Source organism: Helobdella robusta (genome assembly GCF_000326865.2).
Source record: "Helobdella robusta unplaced genomic scaffold HELROscaffold_24, whole genome shotgun sequence".
NCBI lineage: Eukaryota > Metazoa > Annelida > Clitellata > Rhynchobdellida > Glossiphoniidae > Helobdella > Helobdella robusta.
In genome coordinates, this window is record NW_008704261.1 from 1,005,428 (window position 1) to 1,028,361 (window position 22,934).

Consider the following 22,934-nt stretch of genomic DNA (forward strand, 5'->3'; position numbering starts at 1 on the left):
CTACAAAGATGCCATTCAAAGTGATGAAAAAGATGAATGGTTTAAAGCCATGAACAGTGAAATGCAGTCATTAAAGGAAAATCAAACGTGGGATTTGGTAAGTCTTCCAAAAGGTCATAAGGCAATACCATGCAAATGGGTCTACAAGGTAAAACACAATCCAGATGGTTCTGTTGAACGTTTTAAAGCCAGGCTAGTGGTAAAAGGTTTTTCTCAAAAAAAGGGAATTGACTATGAAGAAACCTATAGTCCTGTGGTCAGAAGTTCAACTATAAGAACACTATTAAGTGTTGCTGCAAATGAAAAGATGTCACTCATGCAGTTTGATGTGTCAACAGCATTTCTATACAGCAAACTAGATGAAGATATTTACATGGAGCAACCTGAAGGTTTTAAAGATAATTCAGGAAGAGTCTGTAAACTCAAGCGAAGTCTCTATGGACTTAAACAAGCTCCAAGATGTTGGAACAAACGCTTTGCTGAATTCTTGAAAAAGAGACATTTCAAACAAAGCGATGCAGATACTTGTTTGTTCATTAGAATACAGGGAGGAAAGAAACTCATACTTGCACTGTATGTTGATAATGGACTAGTTGCAGGAACCGATAAAGAAGAACTAAAAATATTTGAAAAAGAATTAAAGTCTGAGTTCAAGATAACATCTAAACCTGCAAAATATTTCCTTGGATTAGAGATTAATCAAGATGAGAAGGGAAATATTAATGTCAGTCAGTCATCCTATACAAGAATGATTCTTGAAAAGTTTGGGATGAGTCAGTGTAAATCCTGTACAACTCCGATTTCAAAATCTGAGGAGTTCGATGAAAACAAAAATGAACATGAGGAAGTGAAATTTCCTTACAGATCAGCAGTTGGTGCATTGATGTACTTGATGACGGGAACAAGACCAGATATTGCATATGCAGTTGGAGTAGCATCCAGAAGTTTAGAGAAACCCAGCAAGTCTAGTGTAGCACAAGTTAAGCAAATTTTCAGATATTTGCAAGGCACAGCTGATGTCGGTATTGCTTACAAGTCTGGTCAAAACAATACACTTATAGCCTACAGTGATGCAGATCATGGAGGAGATAAAACTAGTGGAAGATCGACATCAGGTGTAATCTGTATGTTTGGAGGAAGCGTGATCAGTTGGTTTAGCCAACGTCAGCCCTCAGTTGCGATTTCAACTACTGAAGCAGAAATCGTTGCCGCAAGTGAAGCAGCTCGTGAAGTGATATGGCTCAAACGATGGTTGAACGACATCGTAGATCTAAAGAAAAAACCAGAAATTTTTGTCGACAATGAAGCAGCAATTCGGTTAGCACACAATCCAGAACTTCACAGAAGAACAAAGCACATCCACATTAGACATTTCTTTGTCAGAGAAAAAGTTGCAGAAGAAGAAGTTTCAGTTGAACGAGTTGCGACAGAACTTCAAGTTGCTGATGCTCTGACAAAACCAATGGTAGGACCAAGACTAAAGAATCTGATGTGTGCGATGGGTCTTCAGAACATTTAGGTTAAGGTCATCTAATGTTTTAAATAAAATGAGAAGGTGTTAAGTTTTATGTTTTATATTAAAACATTATGATTTATAGTATACATTTATTTTCTTTGGACCCAATGTTCTTTGCTTTGTATGTAACTTCACTTTTCCTTTTCTGTTGATCCGGTTGATAATAAACAAGTCGAGAACGTTGCAAAGTTTATTTCTTGTCTATTAATGTCTTTCAATATTGTATCAATTAATTAAGCGATCTACGTAATAAGAAATTTAACAGTAATAAACTAATTAATTAATATGACATGAATTTTTAACCAATTTGTAAACAAATAATAAGGTTGAAATATTATGAATGGAAATATAATGGACGAATTGGAAATGATAATATAATAAAAAATAAACATAAAAATTAGATAGAACCTGTGAAACTAAAAAATTTTGAACAAAAAAAACTCATTTGCCGTTGGTAATATTAATAGATGAGCTGAGCATGTATTGGGATAAGAAACTATAAACAAAATGACGCTGAAAGTTTGTGGTTCATAATGCTTGAAGTCATAAATACGGAAGCCGATATATACCAGACGTTCGTGCGTAAGATACTCGGTGTTTTAAAGATAATTAATATTATTCTCTCATAGATATTCCTCAGAGGTTATAAATAAAAAAAATTATTGAACCAGTGCGTCTTCAGTTCCTGTTTGAATTTTTTTACAGGTGGATCGTTCCAAATCTTTGGTAAAGCAACTTGCATACATCTATCACCCACCATTGTCTTAGTTCTAGGAACTACCATCAATTTCCAGGAGATCGATCGCAGAGCATGTTATATGTCCAGTTCAGATTATTCACGAGAAACTTCCTTCAAGTATTCTGGTCCACCACCATGAATACAACAGTGAGCAATGACTGACCGAATTTCAAAAATTAAATAGAATTTTAAATTATGAAAGGCGAGTGAAAACATTAAAAACTGAAACAATAGCGAAAAATCATCTGATAATTTTCCATATTTGATCCGATGTTATATAAAATGTCAGTCAGTAAAACTAAAACAATACAACGCTGAAGCTGAGTTTGAATTTGTTTATTCAGATTTTATATATAATTCACGGAGTACATTAAGTTAAAAAAATCATTTCAAATTATTAAAAACAAAATCTGCAAAAAAAATTGATGAATTAAAAAATTGCGCAGTTCATTTCATTTCAACGAATTTCAAAAGGAGGAAATGAAACTAATAAACAAATTATCAAATTATTCATCATTAATCATAAAATAAAACAGTAGAAAAGAACAAAATCAAAAATAGTAAAAAATCAATTGAAAAATATCGTCAATTAGTTTTTTGATGAATTCAATAGTCTAAGAAGAATTTCGCTCACCAACTCCCAAATTTTTCTCACAAACTTTTAATATTTTCACGTTCACAGATATGTTTGATTTTTCTTCAGTTGGACTGTTATTTTCATGTAGAGTAGTTTCATATGATCCGAATTGTCTCTAATGCTACACTGTCGATTTTCAGCGTTGCATGCTGGACAGTTGTTGTGATGGGAAATGATGTACATGCGTGATCCTTCATCTTGGTACTTATGTTGTCCTCAGATGTTAGAGGTTTTGCTGAGCAATCAGTGAAATAAATTGGGTAAGGAGAAATAAACGATGAATCCGAATCGTTGTTGACGTTGTTAGAATCGATGGACTTTGAGGACCAGACCGAGGTATTTACGGAGAGGTTTTCATCTGAATTTGCTGGAGAGGCAAAAATTTTTGAGTTTGATAGAATTTGTTCAGCGTTGTTAGAGCTTTCTACATTGTTACTCACAGCATTAAACCTTTTCTTGAATCTTTTGCCTTTGTAAAATGCCATGTTTCTTCTGTTTTCAAAATAATTTACATTTGTTTCGAATAGTAAATTGTCTAACGATTTGTCTTCCAAATTTTGAACATTTTCAATTTGTAAATTATTCATATTTATTGAAGACATTGTAAATTATTTTTTTTCTGAATTAGCTAAAACGTTAAGAATTAGAATTGATTGTTTTTGTTAAATAACTTAAACACCAAAATTGAATATTTAACACGATGAACGAGTATTGTAGGAAATGCCTCACCTATACTCTTTTCTTTCTTTTATACTTCTCCAGATCAATTAAATAAACTCTTAATTGGTTGATCAAAGAGCGTTGTCACGTTGTTCACTTCAAAGAAACAAAGCAATTAAAAATAACTATTGATCGCTCAATTAAATTTTATTGACTGGCCCGACTCTACTTGCGTATTAGATCAAACATCCAAGGAACGATTGATCAATGTTGACCATAGTGGCTTTCAATTTCTTTTCATTAGCCGCCTGGCTAATGAAAAGTAATGGCAACCTTAGAAATACCAGCATTTTTTAAAACACTAATTATTTATCATTTTTTTTACTAAAAAAACTCACCCAGCAGAAACATTTACATTTTTTTATTTTAACAAAAGAAAATATACAAAAAAGATTCAACTGTTATATAGTAGCAAACTAGCAAGAAAAAATTGTCCCAAGTGACATTTTTCTTTGATTCTTGCAAATTTTATACTAAATTCAGAAAAACTCTGCAAGCTTAATTTTTGGCTCTCCTTTCCCTTTTTTTTTCACACATGTATATTTTTGTTTTTCAGAAATAGAGTTACTATCAGATAGAAAACTCAAAGTTTAATGCCATCTTACCATGGTTTAGAGGATTATTATTGCTTAAATGGACACTCCTGACTACTACCAACTGTTCATACTGAGTCACACATGATGCTAACTGGTATGCCTTTTTTTTCAAATTATAGTTGAGCAACTAAAATTTTTTCATGCGGATTGCAATTTGTTTATTCTTTTATGTTTTGTGTGTGAAAGAACATTATCAAATTTCATTAATCTCAAAATTTTTTAGAAGATATTTCTGGATGCTATATTGTTACTACACTCCACAACTCAATAATTGATCTATTTGTTAAACTATATACATCAGTAAAAATCAATGTTTCTTATATTTTTCAACTTAGCAAGTGCTTCCATGTTTTTTGCAAGCTAATTATCCGTATTGACTTGTCTCAAATGCGAACTTCATTTAATAACTTTTTCCAACTCATAACATTTTTATTTATTTCTTCATCACTTTACTCATCTTCACTTTTCTATTCAATTATTTTATCTCTACTCCATTTTTATCAAAATATGATGAAACGTATCATCTTTTTAACTTTCATTACTAAACATTTTACATGTTTGCGATAATGAAGCCGTTGACACATCGTTATAAAACTTGTTAAAATAATCAGTACAAAATGGGAGCAAACTATACACAGTATTACACAAAAAACACTCGTTGTTCCTAGCGCACTCTATATATTTCATTTTATTATTTTGTCTTAACAGCTCAAACATAAAACTAGCATTAATTAAAAGTAATGTCAGCCGTTTCCCAACTTTTATCAAAAAGTCCAGACTATCTGTTATAGGTACACGACAAGATTTGATGGCTTACAATATCTTCTATAATTTTTAACCCTTTAACCAAAATGTAAATAAAATCCATTCAAACGTGTAGCCGTATTGAGATATATTCTTGTGAAACATCAATTAAATTTAAAAATGAAGAATAATGTAAAATGAAAAAATATATATAATATACGTAACCAAATAAAAGTAATTTCAAAAAAAAATCTATACAAACAGAAAATCTACATAAAAAATTGATGAATTAAAAAAAATGTAGTGTTCATTTCATTTTAACGAATTTCAAAATGAGAAAACGTAACGGAAAGAAAATTATCAAATTATCCATCATAAATCATAGAAAATATAGTAGAAAAGAAATAATAACAACAATCACAAGATAACAACAAAATCAAATGAACAGTATCGACAAACGGTTTTTGATAATTTCAATAGTCTAAGAAGAATATCGCTCATCAACAACAACAACACACGTTTAGACGACATTTTCCCCGAGATCGGGGGTTGCCGTTTGGCTACCTATGATACCAATTGATATCGCTCATCAAATGCCAAATTTTTCTCAAAAATTTTTATAATCTCCCGTTCACAGATAAGTTCGACTGTTGGACTGCTAATATCATGCAGAGTTGTTTTAGATGATCCGAATTGTCACTAATGCTACACTGTCGATTTTCAGCGTTGCATGCTGGACAGTTGTTGTGATGGGAAATGATGTACATGCGTGATCCTTCATCTTCATCGATAATTGTTGGTTTGGTACTTATGTTGTCCTCAGATGTTAGAGGTTTTGCTGAGCAATCAGTGAAATAAATTGGGTAAAGAGAAATAAACGATGAATACGAATTGTTGTTGACGTTGTTAGGAACGATAGAGTCGGATGACCAGACCGAGGTATTTATGGAGAGATTTTCTACTGAAGTTGTTGGAGAGGCATTAATTTTGGGCTTGGTTGAAATTTTTTCAGCGTTGTTGGAGCTTTTAACTATTTTGCTTACAGCATTCTTTGCTTTCTTGAATCTTTTGCCTTTGTAAATTGCCATGTTTCTCCTGTTTTCAAAATAATTCACATTTGTTTCGAATAGTGAATCATCTAACGATTCGTCTTCCAAATTTTGAACATTTTCAATTTTTAAATTATTCATGTTTATTGAAGACATTGTAAATGATTTTTTTAAAAATTAGTAAAAACGTTAAGAATTAGAATTGATAGTTTTTTGTTAAATAAATTGATAATTTAACACGATGAACGAGTATTGTAGAAAATACCTCACCTATACTCTTTTCTTTCTTTTATACTTTTTCAGACCAATTAAATGAACTCTTAATTGGTTGATCAAACAGCGTTGTCACGTTGTTCACTTCAAAGAAACAAAGCAATTAAAAATAACTATTGATCGCTCAATTAAGTTTTATTGACTGGCCTGACTTTAGTTGCACATTAGATCGGACATCAAAGGAACGATTGATCAATGTTGATCAAAGTAGCTTTCAATTTCTTTTCATTAGCCAAGCTCAACCTTAGAAATACCAGCAATTTTTAAGCACTAATTATTTATCATTTTTTTACTAAAAAAACTCACCCAGCAGAAACATTTATATTTTTTTATTTTAACGAAAGTAAATGTACAAAAAAGATTCAATTGTTATATAGTGGCAAATTAGGAAAAAAAATTGTCACTGGTAACATTTTTCTCCTATTTTTGCAAATTTTATACTAAATTCAGAACAACTCTGCAAGGTTAATTTTTGCCTCTCTTTTAACTTTATTCTTTTCACACATGTATATTTTTGTTTTTCAGCAATGGAGTTACTATCAAATAGAGAACCCAAAGTTTAATGCCCACTTACCGTGGTTTAGAAGGTTATTATTGCTTAAATTGACACTCCTGATTGCTACCAACTGTTCATTTACAATCACACTTGATACTGACTGGTATGCCTTCTTCAAACTTTAGTTGCGCAACTCAAATACTTTTCATACGGATTGTAATTTGTCTATACTTTTATGTTTTTTTGTGTTATCGAATTTCATTAACCTCAAAATTTTTTGAAACATATTTTTTGATGCTATATTGTTATTATGCTCCACAACTCAATAATTGATCTATTTTTTGAATTATAAGGTTAAAATCAATGTTTCTCAGCAAGTGCTTTAATATTTTTAAACTGGCGACTTATCAAACTCTTGAAGGTTAAAGGTCTAATTTTGTCCATTCACGGTGGTGCAAAATGTTCGAAATATTTTAGTGTTCTTATAAAATTTGACAGCTAAAAAATTTATAACTTCATTGAATTTTTGTTATAATTAAAAACTTGTTAAAAAATATCCATATTTATAATTTAAAAAAAAATTAGAACATAATTTGTTTAATCTAAATATTTAGGAAAGATCACTATTTGGAAGAATGCTGGAACTTAAAAGTCAAGTCTTAAAAAAGTCTTTCGTTCATCATTTCTTCATCGTCTGATGGCGGAGTGAACCACGTAATTTTTCTGGGCACTCCTTTCCTGGACTTCTTTTCCAAAGTTTGGTTCACTTTAGCCGATGCAGTGCAACCATGATCCTCTTCATTTTGATGCTCATGATGCAGAACATCTTTCCTTCCATCTTCCACTCCTTCATTGCCCCTTCCATTTCCATTAACATTGTCGACTTTTTCTTGCATGTCGCGGTTTGTTGAACTATGTTTCCTTCCACGTTTCCTCTTGAGTCTTGCAGCCGGTAAATTTGCATCTGTGGTTGAAACGTGAGATGGATGCTTTGTGAGATGTTGTTTCAATTTGTACAAAAATTTGTACGAGGCTCCACATGTCAGGCAAGAGTGAGACCTCACTTCTGAGTGGCTTTTCATGTGGCGGTTAAGCATGGAGTTGTTTGCGCATGTGTGTGGGCAAATTGGACACGTAAGTTTTTGTCCTATTCCATGTTTAGTCAGCATGTGGTATTTCATGTGGTGGTTGTTCACTGCTAAAAATTCGCAGTTGTCAACAGGACATTTCTTCTTTTTTGTTGTTTTCATTTCAGGAACCTCGTTAAGGAAGGAAAAATCCATACGTTCCATTTACAAAAGACTTGTATTAATGTTAAGTTATGAACGTTTTACGATTGGTTATAATGAGTTGTGTTTTAAATTATGTTAGAGTTTATAAATATTATGACTACAAAATTTGGTATCAACACGTCTAAAGGAATATTAGAAAACAATTATTTTGATTTGCCTAAATTGTGAACAGGCTTATATAGTTTGTTGTAACTTTTTTTTTGACCTTGTTACTGTTGAACACTTAAAGTTACAGCACATATTAAAGTTATATTTGTGAGAGCTTTTCAAAGTGAATCTTAAGTAATCACTTACTGCACATATCAAAGTTAGAATTGTGAGAGCTTTTCAAAATGAATCTTAAGTAATCACTTTGATAAAGCGAATCAAAGTAAATCCTAATTATTGACTTTGATTTTTTGTAATAGTAAATATTGAATTTAGTTGCAACGTGAACAATTATTGCACAAATAATTTTATGCATTGAATTCTTCTAAAATATTGAAATTGAGGTTATTCTTATTCTCTTATTTGGCTACTTCAAACATAAAACCATTCCGTACGACCCTCTCGTTGCTAAAGCACCTCGCCTTTTTATAACTGTAATCGATATGAGTTGTAGGCAATTCAACCGGTTGATGATCTTCATGGTATCAATCAGTTGATCGTCTGCATTCTAACTCCTGTCCAATCGGAGTTGTCCATGGCTGCATGTGCGTGTAAGGATTGATTTCAATAGAAGGTTCAGGAGTTTGGTTTTGAATTTAGATAAATTAATATATATATATATATATCATATGATATATTATTATGTAATTAATATTATAATGATATTATATTAATATTAATATATATGTATAAGACATATTATTAACATTATAATTATTAAATTTAAGAAAATATTTTGGAACAGTTAATGCCACGTGTTTAAAATGTTAGAATACAAAAAAATGTGAAAAAAAATTTAACTACTCAGACTTACGAATATGAATTTAAAACGATATGCATTGCAGAATTTGTACAGCGCCTCTTGTGAGTTGACTTCAGAAGCGCTCTCTACTTTCTTCGCTGTTGAATGTTGAAAAAATGAGTCTTTAGCCGTTTTTTGAATTCACTTCGACTCATGATGTTGAAATTCTTTAGATCAGCAGGTAACGCATTCCAAATATCGTCTGATGGCTCTTAGTTTTTGTAGCTGGAAAAAACATTTCTTACATAATTTATTTACATGAGACTTTATTGAAAGGTCTGGATCCATAACCACATCTAGATTTGTCACTGGATCATTGAACCCGTCAACCTGAAGTAGTTTATGAGTTGTTCCTAGCCACATTTTGATATTTAGGTATAATAATAATAGTTAGAGGCGCTTGGATAAACAAATGTATTTAATCTGTTTTTTCAGAAAAACTTTTGAGTTATCAATGAATTAAATTGTTTTTTTGTACGCTTTTTTTGCCAAACTAAAATTCAAAAAAAGTCCCCGAATTTCAAACTCAAAACATCCATGTTGACACTGCGCAAATATGGAGAAATTTGATCAATGTTATATCGCGGTTCATCACAGGTTCTGTCTACAACAATTTTACTGTTCATTGTGCTCTGAGATGTGGATATTCTTATCATGTTATCATAGCAAAATAATTTTCAAAAAAACTGCGACAACCACATTCAAATACGACGTTGCTCATTTTATTGTATTTTCTTTTTATGATCATTTTCATCAGAGCCTTATTTTGGCTGAAAATACAAATTTTGTTCATTGTGTCGAAGCACTGTGTTATGATCTCCATTGCTAACTTGTTTTACTATAAAAAAATAACAAACAGGCCAATAACAAGTAAAGTAAAAATAATCTTGAAATGTATGATTTGAACATTTTAATTTAATTCGAAAAAAGCAGGTTTCTTTATTTGAACCCAATTTTTCAATTGAATCTTTACTAAATCTCGTTTTCAGATTTGCAAAAAAATTTTTTTAGAGATTTGCTCTAGAAGCAGAAACATATATTTTTTATGCAAACTTGGCAAACGCTGTTGTCCGTTTTTGTTAAATTACAATGCGCCAAGGTACTGTTAGCATTGTTTGCCTAAATATTATAAGCAGAGTTCTGCCTAATAAAATAAAATTTCAGGAGAAATTATTTAAAACATATACTTTTATTATTCAGTACCAACTTTTATAATTTTTCAGCTCTATCGTGTGTTTTTTGCGGAAATTTTTCTGGTTAATTACAAAAATTTTTCGTTATTTTAGTGCTGTTTAAAGTCAGCGTAGCTAATGTTTTTGACGTAAATTACAGTCTACAGTTGTCGGTTCAATGTTTTTTTTATTTCGCTTTTGTTGTTATATTTTGGGAGTCATTTTTTATTTTTGTTGTTTTTGTCTATTTTCACATAATTTCAATTTTTTGTTATTTTTAATACACAACTTTTTTAGTTAATTTGGCAATTTTATTCTTTTATTCTACGCGTTTTAAGCCCACGATAACCGTAAAACAGATTTGATCGTTCCAACATCTGCCAATCGTTTTCATAGTTCCTTTGTTTATTATCCATCATTAAATGCTAATTTTATGTTTTAGAAAAATATTTTTGTTTATTTTATTGTGTACGTTTTTAATTTATGATTACACATCAAATTGACTACATTTGTGTTGATGAAAATTCAATTCATTTGAAATAAGATTAGAAACCCTTTTGTAAATGATTGTTTATTAAAGACAGTGTTTTTTATTTATGTTATTTTCCAAATTAGTTCACTCTTATACAATTACCTGGGTATTAGAAAATTGGATAAGTTTTAAAGTTTGAGGTGACTAAAACAGTTTTTTCTCAAACCATAAACACATTTTAGTTCAAATTAACGCTAACAAAAATTTTGGTGAGAGTTTCAGCTTCAAGACAACCCCTGACCACGCTGGTGCGTGTTTTCGAGCAGGAATGTTTAACAGCTTACAATTGTTCTCTATTCCCTATTATCCATTTAAGCCCTAAAATATCGGTGAAGGACAACTTTCCATTTGACTGAGTTTTGTTGTATTTTGCATAAATATCAAATTATGTAGTTTAGGGTACTTTTAATTAAAAAAACCATGAAAAAACAAAACATTTTTGTTTTAAACATATCCTTATTATTTTTTGTTTGTGCTCCCAAAACTTTTATGAATTAGAAATTTTGCAACACTACATGGCATTTGAAACAACAATGACATCTTTCTTGGTGCAACAAACATAAGAAATTGTAGAAATATTTCATAAAAATTATACGTATTAAATTGTTCTGATGTATTTTTCACAATATTAAAATTAAAAAACTGCAAAACAAGACGTTAAAAAAATTTTTCCTTGATCATTTCTTCATCGTCTGATGGTGGAGCAAACCAGGCAATTTTTATCGGCACCCCTTTTCTGGGCCTCCTTCCCTTTGTTTATTTCACTTTAGTTGATATAGTGCAACCATGATCCCTTGATTCCTGCACTCCTTCATTGGCCCTTCCACTTCCATTTACATTACCGGCTTCTTTTATTTTGATGTTTTCCACATTGTTTGTTGAATGCTGTTTCTTTTCACGTTTCCTTCTGGGCTCTGGAGCTGGTGAATTTGCATCTGTGGTTGGAACGTGCAATGGATATTTAGTGAAATGCTGTTTCAACGGGTACGGTAATTTGTATGAGGCTCCACATGTTTGGCACGAGTGAGACCTCAGTTCTGAGTGAATCTTCATGTGGCAGTTGAGCTTGGAGTTGTTTGCGCATGTGTGTGGGCAAATTGGACACGTAAGTTTTTGTCCTATTCCATGTTTTGTCAGCATGTGATACTTTAAGTGGTGGTTGTGCACGGCTGAAAATTGGCAGTTGTCAATCGTACATTTCTTTTTTTTTTGATTTTTCATTTCTGGGATCTCATTGTCCAACAAAGTATCCATTTTTTCCATTGTTTATCCGATTGTTTTAATTATGAAAGTGTAATGATTAATTTTTTAATTTGTTCCAAGTTTTGTTCAAGTTTATATAGTGCGACTTCAAATGTGTATTAACACGGCTGAAGAAATTTAGAAAATAATAAGTGTTCCGTTGTGATCAAAAGCTTATATATAGTGTATTAGAATTTTTCATTACTGTTTTATTACTTTGGTTTACAGCGTGCAAAATGCAAAGTTATATTTGTAAGATCTTTGTTGCTTTTTTAAAGTGAGTGATTAATTTTGACTTTGTGATTTAATAACCTTATAATTTTCAAAATAACGAACGTATATGTATTTTGAATAATCGTAATAAAAATGTTTCATTAAATGAAATTTTTTAAAAATCTGGTGTATGATTATTTATTTACAGACGCCGTTAAGAAATATGCTTGAAAATCTCTTATTAACCTTTCGCAAAGTTGAATTAAAGACAACCCATGGAAACGCAAGATATTTGTCTGCAATTAAACTTTCCCTGAAGCGAACTCTCGTGTCTAATAAATAAACATTTTCTGTCCTGGATATCAAATTACCACTTACAATGATAACTTTTACTACATCTGTTGCTATAATTATGAATTAATTTCAATAGTTTCGTAAGAAAAACCCTTTGTTTAAAATTTTGGAGTGTTCAACGTTTCACAAAGAAAAGTTAATTGAGTAAGAGTAACAAAGTTAAATGAAGACTTATAATATATATTACGAAATACTTTTCATGTGAACATTTTCAACGTGTTGTAAAAATTTACAATGTAGATTAGATAAAATAGAGTTGAAAAATTCAAATAAACTGCAATTTTGGGTAATCAAAGTATGGGTATTAAAATAGTCATATTACGTAACAAGAATTACATTAATTATTTTCTAAATTAGTTTAAGTGTGAATTTTGGCACTAACATTCGTGAAAGCAGACGTTGAGCTGCGGTGTGTTGTTTCGTATCGTCTTATCGCTAAGTTTCGTTCAACAAATTTTGGTTGGAAAAGGAAACTTTACAAAAATTTGAACTTTAAATTTACCTTTCCATTAACACATCGTTCAAAAAATTTTGGCTGGAAAAAGAAACTTTACAAAAATTTGAACTTTAAATTTACCTTTCCATTAACACATTGTAGACCAACCAGGAGACGCCTTGTGAACACCCTTTTGTATAGCTACACTAAGTATGTCTGGAACGTATGTTGTGATAAGTTGCTTTACTGGATCAGAAAAATAGTTTTGAAACTATAAAAAATTTCCAAAATATTCAATTGTTGAAGTTAATATAAGAATCTCACGTTTTCATTAGAAACCCATTGGAAAACTTCGGGTAAGAGCAGTCAATTCCTCATTAATCTTAATGTTTTAATTTTTTCAGATGATAAATGAGAACGGAACTTTTTTCATAATTTTTTCAAAACACCAACTAACACTACATAATTTAACTCGCACAATCAAAATTCATCGTCATAAAAAATATAAATTAGTCATTGTGATACTTGTGAAATTATTCTAAATCTGGCTAAAATTTCATTGAAAATTTTTAAAATACTGTTTCAAGTAAAAAAGCACTTTTCCTGCAATGTCAACAATAAATATAAAAATGTAACAATTAGCGTCATTCCACTTAATAATTACAAATAATACTGTTTATTTAAAAATTTAATTATGAAAATGCTAAAAATATTTAATTAGCAAAAAAACTTGACTGAAAATATGAGCTAGTGAATAACCACATGAATTTAACGATAGTTTTTAGTAAAATTACAAAAATATGAAACATTTTCATTGAAAACACTCATGAAAGGACTATTGAAGAAAAATTGAGCGATGTGAATAAAATTATTGAACTATATAATATTATATATTAATTATTGAACTGTATAATATTTTATAACTTTGAAAGGCATTTGAACAACGTCTTGTGATCCAATTTTTAACGACTTTTAATCGTCAAATACCTCGAATGCATTAGAGAGTCCTTCTGATGTTTTTAATTCCTCGCCCAAATACTCTTTGTAGGTGGAGTAAGACAGTCTGAGACCTTGATTGGCACACTTAATCAAACATGCAGGATTGGGAGTAAAATCAGATTGCTGGAGAAAAGATTCAAAAGTAGTTTCTATTGACTTGGTTGAATGAATGTTGATGGAAACCATCTGCAAACAGTTTACTAGTGGGTGTTACAAACGGATTAGGAGCAAGATGAAACTGTTTTGCAACATTCAATATGGAATATGAATGGTACCTACTGTTAGGATTTTGTAGCCATTGTTGTGTTGTTGCTTCTTCAGCCATTTCATTTTGAACATTCCACACATCCTCTTGCGGTTCAATTTTGCATGTCAAACGTTGTTCATTAATTATATTATTCGAACATTCATAGCTAAGCTCACTTTTTTCGTTATTTATTTCTAACGGGAAGAAGTTGCTGAACTTTTTATCAATTTTTTTTAGTTTGGCTAGGTTGATTTCTTTGTATGATTCAATACTATTATAATTTTCCGATTGAAATTGACGCTTATTCAGTTTTTTATAATCCCACACATTTGGAATGTGTGCAGATAGTTTGAAATTTGTTACATAATTTTTTATGATCATTTCAGGCGAAATGGGACACTCATCATCTTGCACATTTGATAACTTCTTAGGTTGATTTGCGCTTCTCGCTGAAATCATCGTATTATTAGAAGAATTCCAAATATGTTTTTTTGACTTTGTTGATGTTTTGTGCAAGCTACTGATCACTGGTTCACTGATTGATGTTTTCAACGAACCATAAACAAATTGTGATTCTTTTTGCTTTCCACATTTTTGATTACGTCTCTCCGTAAAATAAGGATGCTGTTGTTTGTGCTGTTGTTTTTCTAATTTAGCTAATTCGAAGTAACGATCCTTCACATGTTGTGGTTCATTTCTCCACTTTTTACCCAGTTCGGCGTTCATTTCTAATATATTTGCAAAAATCTTACGATACTGGACTGATTCGTCTTTCCTGTAGAGCATGAAAGCATTCATAGGTCTTTTGATCTTCTGAGTTTTGAATTTGCTGGACATCATCTGGTATAGATTTTCACATTTTTCTTTCTTTTCATTGTTGCAAATGTTCAGAACCTTTTTATGTTCATAAGCACCTGTAGAAAGACTTCTAGAAAGTTTTGAAAGATCAAGTGGAAAGATCTGTTCTGAAAGACAGTTAGACGTCATTTGGTTTAGATATTCACATTTCTCTTTCTCTTCATTGTTGCGCAAAATCAGAATCTCTGAAAGTTTATCAGCACCTGTAGTAATATTTCTAGAACGTTTTGAAAGATCAATAGGAAAGTTCTGTTCTGAAAGACAGTCGTCCCAAGCATTTACCTTTGTCATAGTTGAGTTTTTATCAAACAATCAAATGGCGATGAAAGAGTCAAAGATCGAAGAATAATAGCAGATTATCTGAAAAATGATGCCTGACCAATTGGTATCTATGCAATTGATTTCCGATTGAAATGTCGAGTGTTGTTCAAACAGATTTATATTACCTACCTGTGAATCAATTTGAAAGTTAAATTTTAATTTAAAAACTGTAAGATTCCAATTGGTTTAAAATTTGTTGATAATTCACTTACGATGTTTGATGGAAGCACATGAATTTGTCTTCTTCAGAACTGTTAAAAATGAAAATTTATTTAACAGTTTTAAACAAAAATTTTCATAGAATGAAAAAAAAATGATTGGATGAAATTATATTACATATTATTGAATTCATAATAGAGTTTGACAAAAAATATAAAGACTGATAAAAATTTATGACAATTTTTTCCTAAGACATTCCTTGGGTAAAGTATTGAAAACAAATTTTTGAACAGCGCGTATTTCAAACTTTATTATTAAGCACTTGTGTTTGCAAGTTTTTACAAATTCTTTTTAAGTTTTAATGAAAATGTTCAAAAATTTCAAAAATATCAAGCAAAAGTTTAAAATGAATCTAAAAATGTATTTAAAATTTCAGAATAATAAAACACACAGAAATAATTTATTTTTTAATTTTGACAAATGTAAACTAGTTATTTCTCTTTGTCAAAAGTTGTTTTTTTTAATTTAAATATGCATTATATCTATGCATTTATATATATATATATATATATATATATTTAATTTTTTTATATATACATTTATCATTCACGTTATGATTCGAATATCAAAAATTTTAACGCTGTCTTATTCTGCTACATGGATATTCAAAACAAATTTTCTAAACGTGAACTAATGATACGTAAATTATTATAGATAAAATACAACTGTAAATTATTTTTTAATTATAAAATTGCGTGAATTTTATCAAATATTCATTAAACTGTAAATTATTTTTTAATTATAAAACTGCGTGAATTTTATCAAATATTCATTAAAACTTATAAAATGTTTTTAATAAAATTTACTTAACATAACGAATTCTATTCCTGACAACAAAATGACAGAAAATTTTTTAGTTAGAATATAATTAAATATTGATACTATAAAAATAATCTACAGAATAGAATAATTTGTAAAATTCTTCAAATAGAATGAATATAATTAATAAAGTTTTGAAAAGTTTAAAAATCAGAAAATACTTCTAGCAAGCAGGCATCGTACCACGAAAACAACTGTCGATATTATAGAAAGAAATATCCTTTCCAATCAATGTAGCAAGTGTACAATCACTGAACAATCAAATAAAACTAACTTTTTGTATGATTCACACGTATCGGATATAATGCATACGGATCGTATATATGCAAACATACACATATGTATAAATATATATTGATATATATATATATATATATATATATATATAGATAAAAATTATGTAATGACAATGACGCTCTTTCGCCTTGAATCCAGTTGTTCAAAAACAGGCGGCAACTCACCTCTAAACTTATAATTTATTTTAGCTTTTTTTTTATTCCTTACCCAATTTATTACTCTGAAAAATCAAGTCCCTACATGAAATTTAGCCAATTTTCATTTCGTTGTATGAAACATTTGCAGTTTTTATGAAATCAGTTCGTATGCTAGTCAGAGAATAATATTTTTACAACACCATATCGCAGTGGACCGATATATCTTTATTTTTGTATTTTTTAACAGACCCAAAAACATTATTTAATGTCTCATTTTTGTAAATTTTGTAAAATAATTTTTAGAAGTCGAGGATCTCTGAGTTGTTCTTCTGAAATGTCTTTGAGATAGTCCAAATTTTGCAGCATCATATTATCCAGATTATTTACCAATTGTTGATAAAGTTCATTGTCATCTTGGTTAACATCACTAACTTTTCCAGCGGATTTCTTCTTTTGCCTCTTTCCGCCATCACGTTTATTTTCATCTGTAGAAAAATTAACATTTGTGATTAAGTTGTTAGGCGTTTTCGATACCAGCCCAATCGTGCGCTTTTCAGCAGGTTTGTCGTCGCTGTCGTTATTGTCGATCTCGTTGTCCTGAAGTTCATCGTCAGTAAATTGTGGAGATTGAAGTTTCCTGGCAACTTTTTTAACTGTAGGCGTACTCGATACCGGCCCAAACGATACTTTTTCCTGGTTTATGCTTATAACGTTGTCAAAGCATTTCAAATTCAGTCTGCTTCTGCATTCTTCAATTTCATCTTTTTGGAATCCAACGAATTTTGCCTATAAAATAATTCAAAAAATAAAATTATTATATGAAAATCATTTATCAGAATATGGTAAAAAATTTATGTAAAAATAAGGATTCAAGTTACATCATCAAAATCGGAAAAAATTTTGTAAAAATTTTCCAACTGATTCTTTGCTTTTTTGATATCATCTGTCTCGATATCTGAAGCTCTCTCATACCACATGTTGCTATTTACCAGCGTTCCACGAGTTCGCCTTGGTCTACCAGGGACTAATGACTTAGTCATCTTCAAACTTCTACTGAATGAAATTTTTTAGCTAAATTAGGCTTCGCTTTAGAAGATAAAGAAATTTTCTATCAATACGTACTAATCGCTTGCGTCGTTTATATACAAGAAGGAATGTTTACGATCATTAATGAATTTACAACGTCTTTTCCATTAACACTCCATAAATTTTACCTCAGATAACAATGACTAAGTGTAATAAACATTCATAATTTCCATCATGTTAAAAAATATCAAGATATACATATCCATAATATCAACATGCTAGAAGGTATCGAGATATACATATCCATAGTATCACAACCTGTTAGAAGGTAACAAAAAATTGATATCTATAAAATCATCATGTTAGACATCATAAAATCATCATCAAGACATACATATCCATAGTACCAACATGTTAGGTTATTGGATATCATAAAGGATGATATACACGCTAAGTTTTACTCTTCCTATCTATGATGATTCATTCATAATAACATTTCAAAAAAAATTGTAATTCGGATAACCATTATTATAATTCCCTTTTTGTTTCCTTTTCTGATTCTTTTCTGGCTTGTAAAGCATACCTGCCAAATGAAATTAATAATAATATTATCAATTCAATTCAAAAAAGAGAAAAGAACCAAATTAATTTATTAAATTTTAATTGCAGAAGCATAACAAACAAATTAGATGATATACAACTAATGCTTGATGAAATACCCATCGATTTTGATGTTCTTACTTTCACAGAAACATGGCTTACTCCTCAAAATGAAAAATTTGCAAATCTAACAATTTATAACTGCACCACTACATGCCGACCCCTCAAGAGTGGTGGTGGTATTGCTTTCTTCATAAAGTCAAATTTAAAATTTCTCCATAGAAAAGATTTACCAGTAAACAACATTGAATGTGAAGCTGACATTATAGAAATAATTTCTCAGAATAAAAAAATATCTTAGTTGTCAATATTTGCAGACCACCAAATTCAAATACTGAAAATTTCCTAGATTACCTCAACCAGCTACTGGAACTTCTCACTAATAAAAATAAAATTATCTCTCTCACCGGTGACTTTAATATAAATCTAAATCTCTTTAGCAACAACTCAAAACACTTTATAGATTTAATTAACTCCTTTTCAATCCTGCCAGCAATAAATATTCCCACCCGTCCAACTAGTTCAACTGATTCAATCCTCGATAATATCTTCACCAATAATCCAAATCTTTTTCAAAGTGGTACCATTATTACGGATATCTCAGATCATTACCCAATCTTCATTTCTCAGTGTATTTAAACCTCTTCCGAAGTGCAACAAAAATAATGAACAGTAATCTTTCCACGATTTCTCTCAAAAAAATATTTTCAAACTTTCATCAGCCCTACATATGGAGAACTGGTTCCACGTAACTTCCATTGAAGATTGCAATAAATGCTTCACTACTTTTATGAACACCATTGAAACAAACATAAATAAATATTGCCCTCTGACTCATAAAAAATGAAATAAATTCAAATCTGTTTAACCCTGGCTGACACCTGAAATTAAATTAAACATTAGAAAAAAAAATTATTCAAGAAACTTAAAAAAAACAACTCAGTAGAAAATTTAGCATTCTATAAACAATATTGCAATTCAGTAAATAACGCAATAAAATTCCACAAAAAGAAACACTATGAAGAAATCTTTGCATCAAATATCAATAATATAAAAACTTAAATAATAGAAAAGAAATTAAAAATCCGCCGATAATAATGAATAACCAAATAATAACAGATCCAGTAATTATCTCAGACTCCTTTAACAGATACTTCACAAATCTGTTTAATTCTCCTAGCTCAATTGATCATAATTTAAAGCAATTCATGGATCCTCCCATCTCTAATTCCTGTTTTCTGGAGCCCATTGATGCGAATGAAATCCTACAACATGCCAATACTTTATCCAATTCCAAAAGCACTGATCATCATCATCTGTCAAATAAAGTTATCAAATCAATAATTAATTCCATCGTTGAAATACTATCCTTTTTGTTCAATAAATCAATATTATCAGGTACTTTACCAGATATTCTAAAAATAGCAAAGATCATTCCAATACACAAATCTGGATCATTGGCTAACTATAGACCGATCAGCATCATTTCGTGTTTTTCAAAAATTTATGAAAAAATTATTACAACCAGAATAAATTCATTCTTGGAGAAAAATAAAATTGGATTCAGAAAAGGTCTTTCAACAGAAAATGTATTAATCCAATTCACCAATGACATCACTTTCAACCACAAAAATAATCTTCATTCTCTCTTGCAGTTTTTGTTGATTTTTCAAAGGCGTTTGATTGCGTCTATCATGAGATCGTTTTAAAAAAGCTAGATAACTATGGTGTCAGAGGACCATTATTGCTTCTGCTGAGATCATATTTAACAGACCGAAGCCAGTATGTTTCTATTAATGGTATATCATCATCAGCGCTGCCAATTGTTAGTGGAGTTCCCCAGAGTAGTGTGCTGGGTCCGCTTTTATTCAACATTTTCTTGAATGATTCTTTTCTAATTCTTATTAATTCTTATTCAACACTATCTCATTCTTATTCAAAACTAATTCTAATTCTTATTCAACACTATCTCATAGCGATAAATCTATCAGGCGTGCGGGCCGCACGTCGACCATGAACTTGTTAGACTGCTATAAGGCGTGCGTACGAAAAAATATGTTCAAAAATTTTTTTATGCCGAATATTATTTTAAAAAGTATTTGTAAAAATTTCCGTTACTTACAATTGAAAATAAATTAAAAAAAATTTTTTTTTAGATAAATTTTTATCTGCGCGTCGTAATACTGTTATTTATTATCTTTGGCAAGAGTTCATTATCTTTTTTCCTTCAGTTGTGAGCGGCGAGGCTTTAGGAGATTTGCTTGATTTTTGTTTTCTTTGATCTAATTTAATTAAATAAAATTAAATTTGTTATTTTGTTTTTTAAATGTTCTATTTGTTAAATGAGCTCCGAGTCATTAAAGTTAGGAGAGAGATGGATTTGTGAATGTTGAAAAAGCCGTTGATGTGAAAGAAAGTTTTTTTAAGAAAACTACCATCCAATTAAGCGTGACACTAAAGAAATAGTTAAAAATTTTAACAAAAAGTGTATTCTGGAAAGCGCCAAAATTGTTGATCTTGACCCAGATATGCAATACAGTCAGAGGTTGTTTTTAAATTTATAAAATATTTTCAAGCCTTAAGTTCAATAATTATGAATATTTTAAATTTTTATACAATATTAATTTTTGTATATTTCATAATTGTTATTGCATTAGGTGGGTCTGTAAGCACTATGGAAATGTTAAACCATCTGCAAATTTGAAAAAAACTGGGACACGACCTAACTATGCATCCTTGTTGTGTGGTTGCACTGCAGCAGTTTATGTGGCATACTGCAAAAATAGGAAGGTAGTAATAAAAATTAAATTAAAATATTTAATAGCCAATCTCAAAAACAACAATGACAAATTCATAATCGTTCGACCATACAACAGACAACTAAACTCATTCTATGAAGAAATCATCACCAATCTAATTCTACATGGATGCATCCAAAACCATAACGACATCCTACAAGCATACATAATCAACAAACCATTACACCGCATACAATTCAAACACTAAACACACAAACATACAGACAGACACACACCCCCATACTCGCCGCACACTCAACAGCTTGATAAGAATTGTTGATAACCAGTAATAAACACAGAAACACAGGATAATAATCTCCATTCATCGAGAACCATCGAAACAAGACAAAGCAACAACAAGACAACTACAATTCAACAAACAACTACCAACCATACGGCACCAATTATTTCTACATCAACTCGGAAGCATTATGATGTACTCAATTGTATTAAGGCTGTACTATATTTTTACTCGTTAACACATGAACAATGTACTCGTGTGCATTACTGTGTAAATATGTGTGTTCGTCTGTGTGTGTTATGTTACTATGACACTTGATGCAATAAATTTTTTATTTTCAAAATTGTCATTCTGTAACAAAAATGCTTTATATTGTCTTAATAAACGTCCAATTTTGCGCTTCGACTTTGTCCTGTATCGTCAAAATAGCGTCAAATTTGTTGTATAGATTTCTCAACGTTGAATTCGTCGTGCGAATCTCACGCTTTTCACCGTCTAAACGTCGTATTCGCCCACTCGTGATTCGCACGCCTTGTAACATTTCGACGTGCGGGTTCCTCACGAAATATAATTTCGAACGTCGTATTCGTCGGTTCGTGATTCGCACGCCTTATAGCATCTCAAAGTCGAATTTGATGTGCAGGTTTCTCAAGATTTATGATTTCAAAAGTGTTCGCCCGTTTGTGATTCGCACGCCTTGTAGCATCTCAAACGTCGAATTCGACGTGCGGGTGCCTCACGATTTATAATTTCAAGCGTCGTATTCACCTCCGCCATTCGCGCGCCTTATAGCATCCCAACGTCTAATTTGCCGTGCGGCCTCAGCATTAACACGTTCAATTCACCGTGCGGATTCCTCACGCTTAATAGCATCTCAACGGCGTCGAACTCGCATGCCTTATAGCATCTCAACAGCGTATTCGCCGTGCGGACCCGCACGCCTTATAGCACTGACCATCTCATAGTGTTATTTATGCTGATGATTGCAATATTTATTCCAGATCACATGACCTAGCAGATCTAGTTTCAAATACCAACAGATCCTTATCAAATTTATTTCACTGGGCAACCTTAAATCAGATTTCGATCAACTTCAAAAAAACAAATTTCAGGATATTTCCAGTAATTATTAAAATATTAATGAAATCCTTATTCAAAAGGTGGACACCTTCAGATTACTGAGAGTTTATACTAATGATAAATTAAATCACAAGAAACACATCTCCAACATCATAAAGTTAACGTCAATCTAGGGATAGTCCTCAGAACAAGAAAATATTTAAACCACAACACTCGTAAACTGCTTTATTATTTGCTTTTCTACTGCCATTTTCATTATTGCAACTTAGTCT

General features: G+C 30.8%; 6 protein-coding genes across 6 annotated transcripts; all 6 read right to left on the reverse strand.

Annotated features, from left to right (window-relative positions):
* Positions 1 to 2,639: 2,639 nt before the first annotated feature.
* HELRODRAFT_172626 (hypothetical protein) lies at positions 2,640 to 3,494 on the reverse strand (the record flags this gene model as incomplete). Its single annotated transcript, XM_009019290.1, has 2 exons — positions 2,640 to 2,665; positions 3,074 to 3,494. 2 exons carry the CDS (start codon positions 3,492 to 3,494, stop codon positions 2,640 to 2,642), a joined length of 447 nt encoding a protein of 148 aa, XP_009017538.1.
* A 2,075-nt stretch (positions 3,495 to 5,569) lies between these two features.
* Positions 5,570 to 6,157, reverse strand: HELRODRAFT_172627 (hypothetical protein; the record flags this gene model as incomplete). The annotated part of the gene is made up of 1 exon (XM_009019291.1): positions 5,570 to 6,157. The coding sequence occupies one exon, from the start codon at positions 6,155 to 6,157 to the stop codon at positions 5,570 to 5,572; it is 588 nt and encodes a 195-aa protein (XP_009017539.1).
* Positions 6,158 to 7,756: 1,599 nt separating this feature from the next.
* HELRODRAFT_128540 (hypothetical protein) lies at positions 7,757 to 7,957 on the reverse strand (the record flags this gene model as incomplete). Its single annotated transcript, XM_009019292.1, has 1 exon — positions 7,757 to 7,957. A coding segment is annotated over one exon (201 nt), but the record flags the coding sequence as incomplete, so codon positions are not given.
* Positions 7,958 to 10,494: 2,537 nt separating this feature from the next.
* On the reverse strand, positions 10,495 to 11,978 carry HELRODRAFT_172629 (hypothetical protein; the record flags this gene model as incomplete). Its single annotated transcript, XM_009019293.1, has 3 exons — positions 10,495 to 10,582; positions 11,000 to 11,067; positions 11,481 to 11,978. The coding sequence occupies 3 exons, from the start codon at positions 11,976 to 11,978 to the stop codon at positions 10,495 to 10,497; spliced, it is 654 nt and encodes a 217-aa protein (XP_009017541.1).
* Positions 11,979 to 12,179: 201 nt separating this feature from the next.
* Positions 12,180 to 15,617, reverse strand: HELRODRAFT_191755 (hypothetical protein; the record flags this gene model as incomplete). Its single annotated transcript, XM_009019294.1, has 6 exons — positions 15,598 to 15,617; positions 14,117 to 15,516; positions 13,948 to 14,043; positions 13,129 to 13,231; positions 12,417 to 12,568; positions 12,180 to 12,224 (listed from the first exon to the last, which is right to left on the reverse strand). Exons 2-6 carry the CDS (start codon positions 15,353 to 15,355, stop codon positions 12,180 to 12,182), a joined length of 1,635 nt encoding a protein of 544 aa, XP_009017542.1. The 5' UTR covers positions 15,356 to 15,516; positions 15,598 to 15,617.
* Positions 15,618 to 17,127: 1,510 nt separating this feature from the next.
* On the reverse strand, positions 17,128 to 17,897 carry HELRODRAFT_172631 (hypothetical protein; the record flags this gene model as incomplete). Its single annotated transcript, XM_009019295.1, has 2 exons — positions 17,128 to 17,643; positions 17,736 to 17,897. The coding sequence occupies 2 exons, from the start codon at positions 17,895 to 17,897 to the stop codon at positions 17,128 to 17,130; spliced, it is 678 nt and encodes a 225-aa protein (XP_009017543.1).
* Positions 17,898 to 22,934: the final 5,037 nt, after the last annotated feature.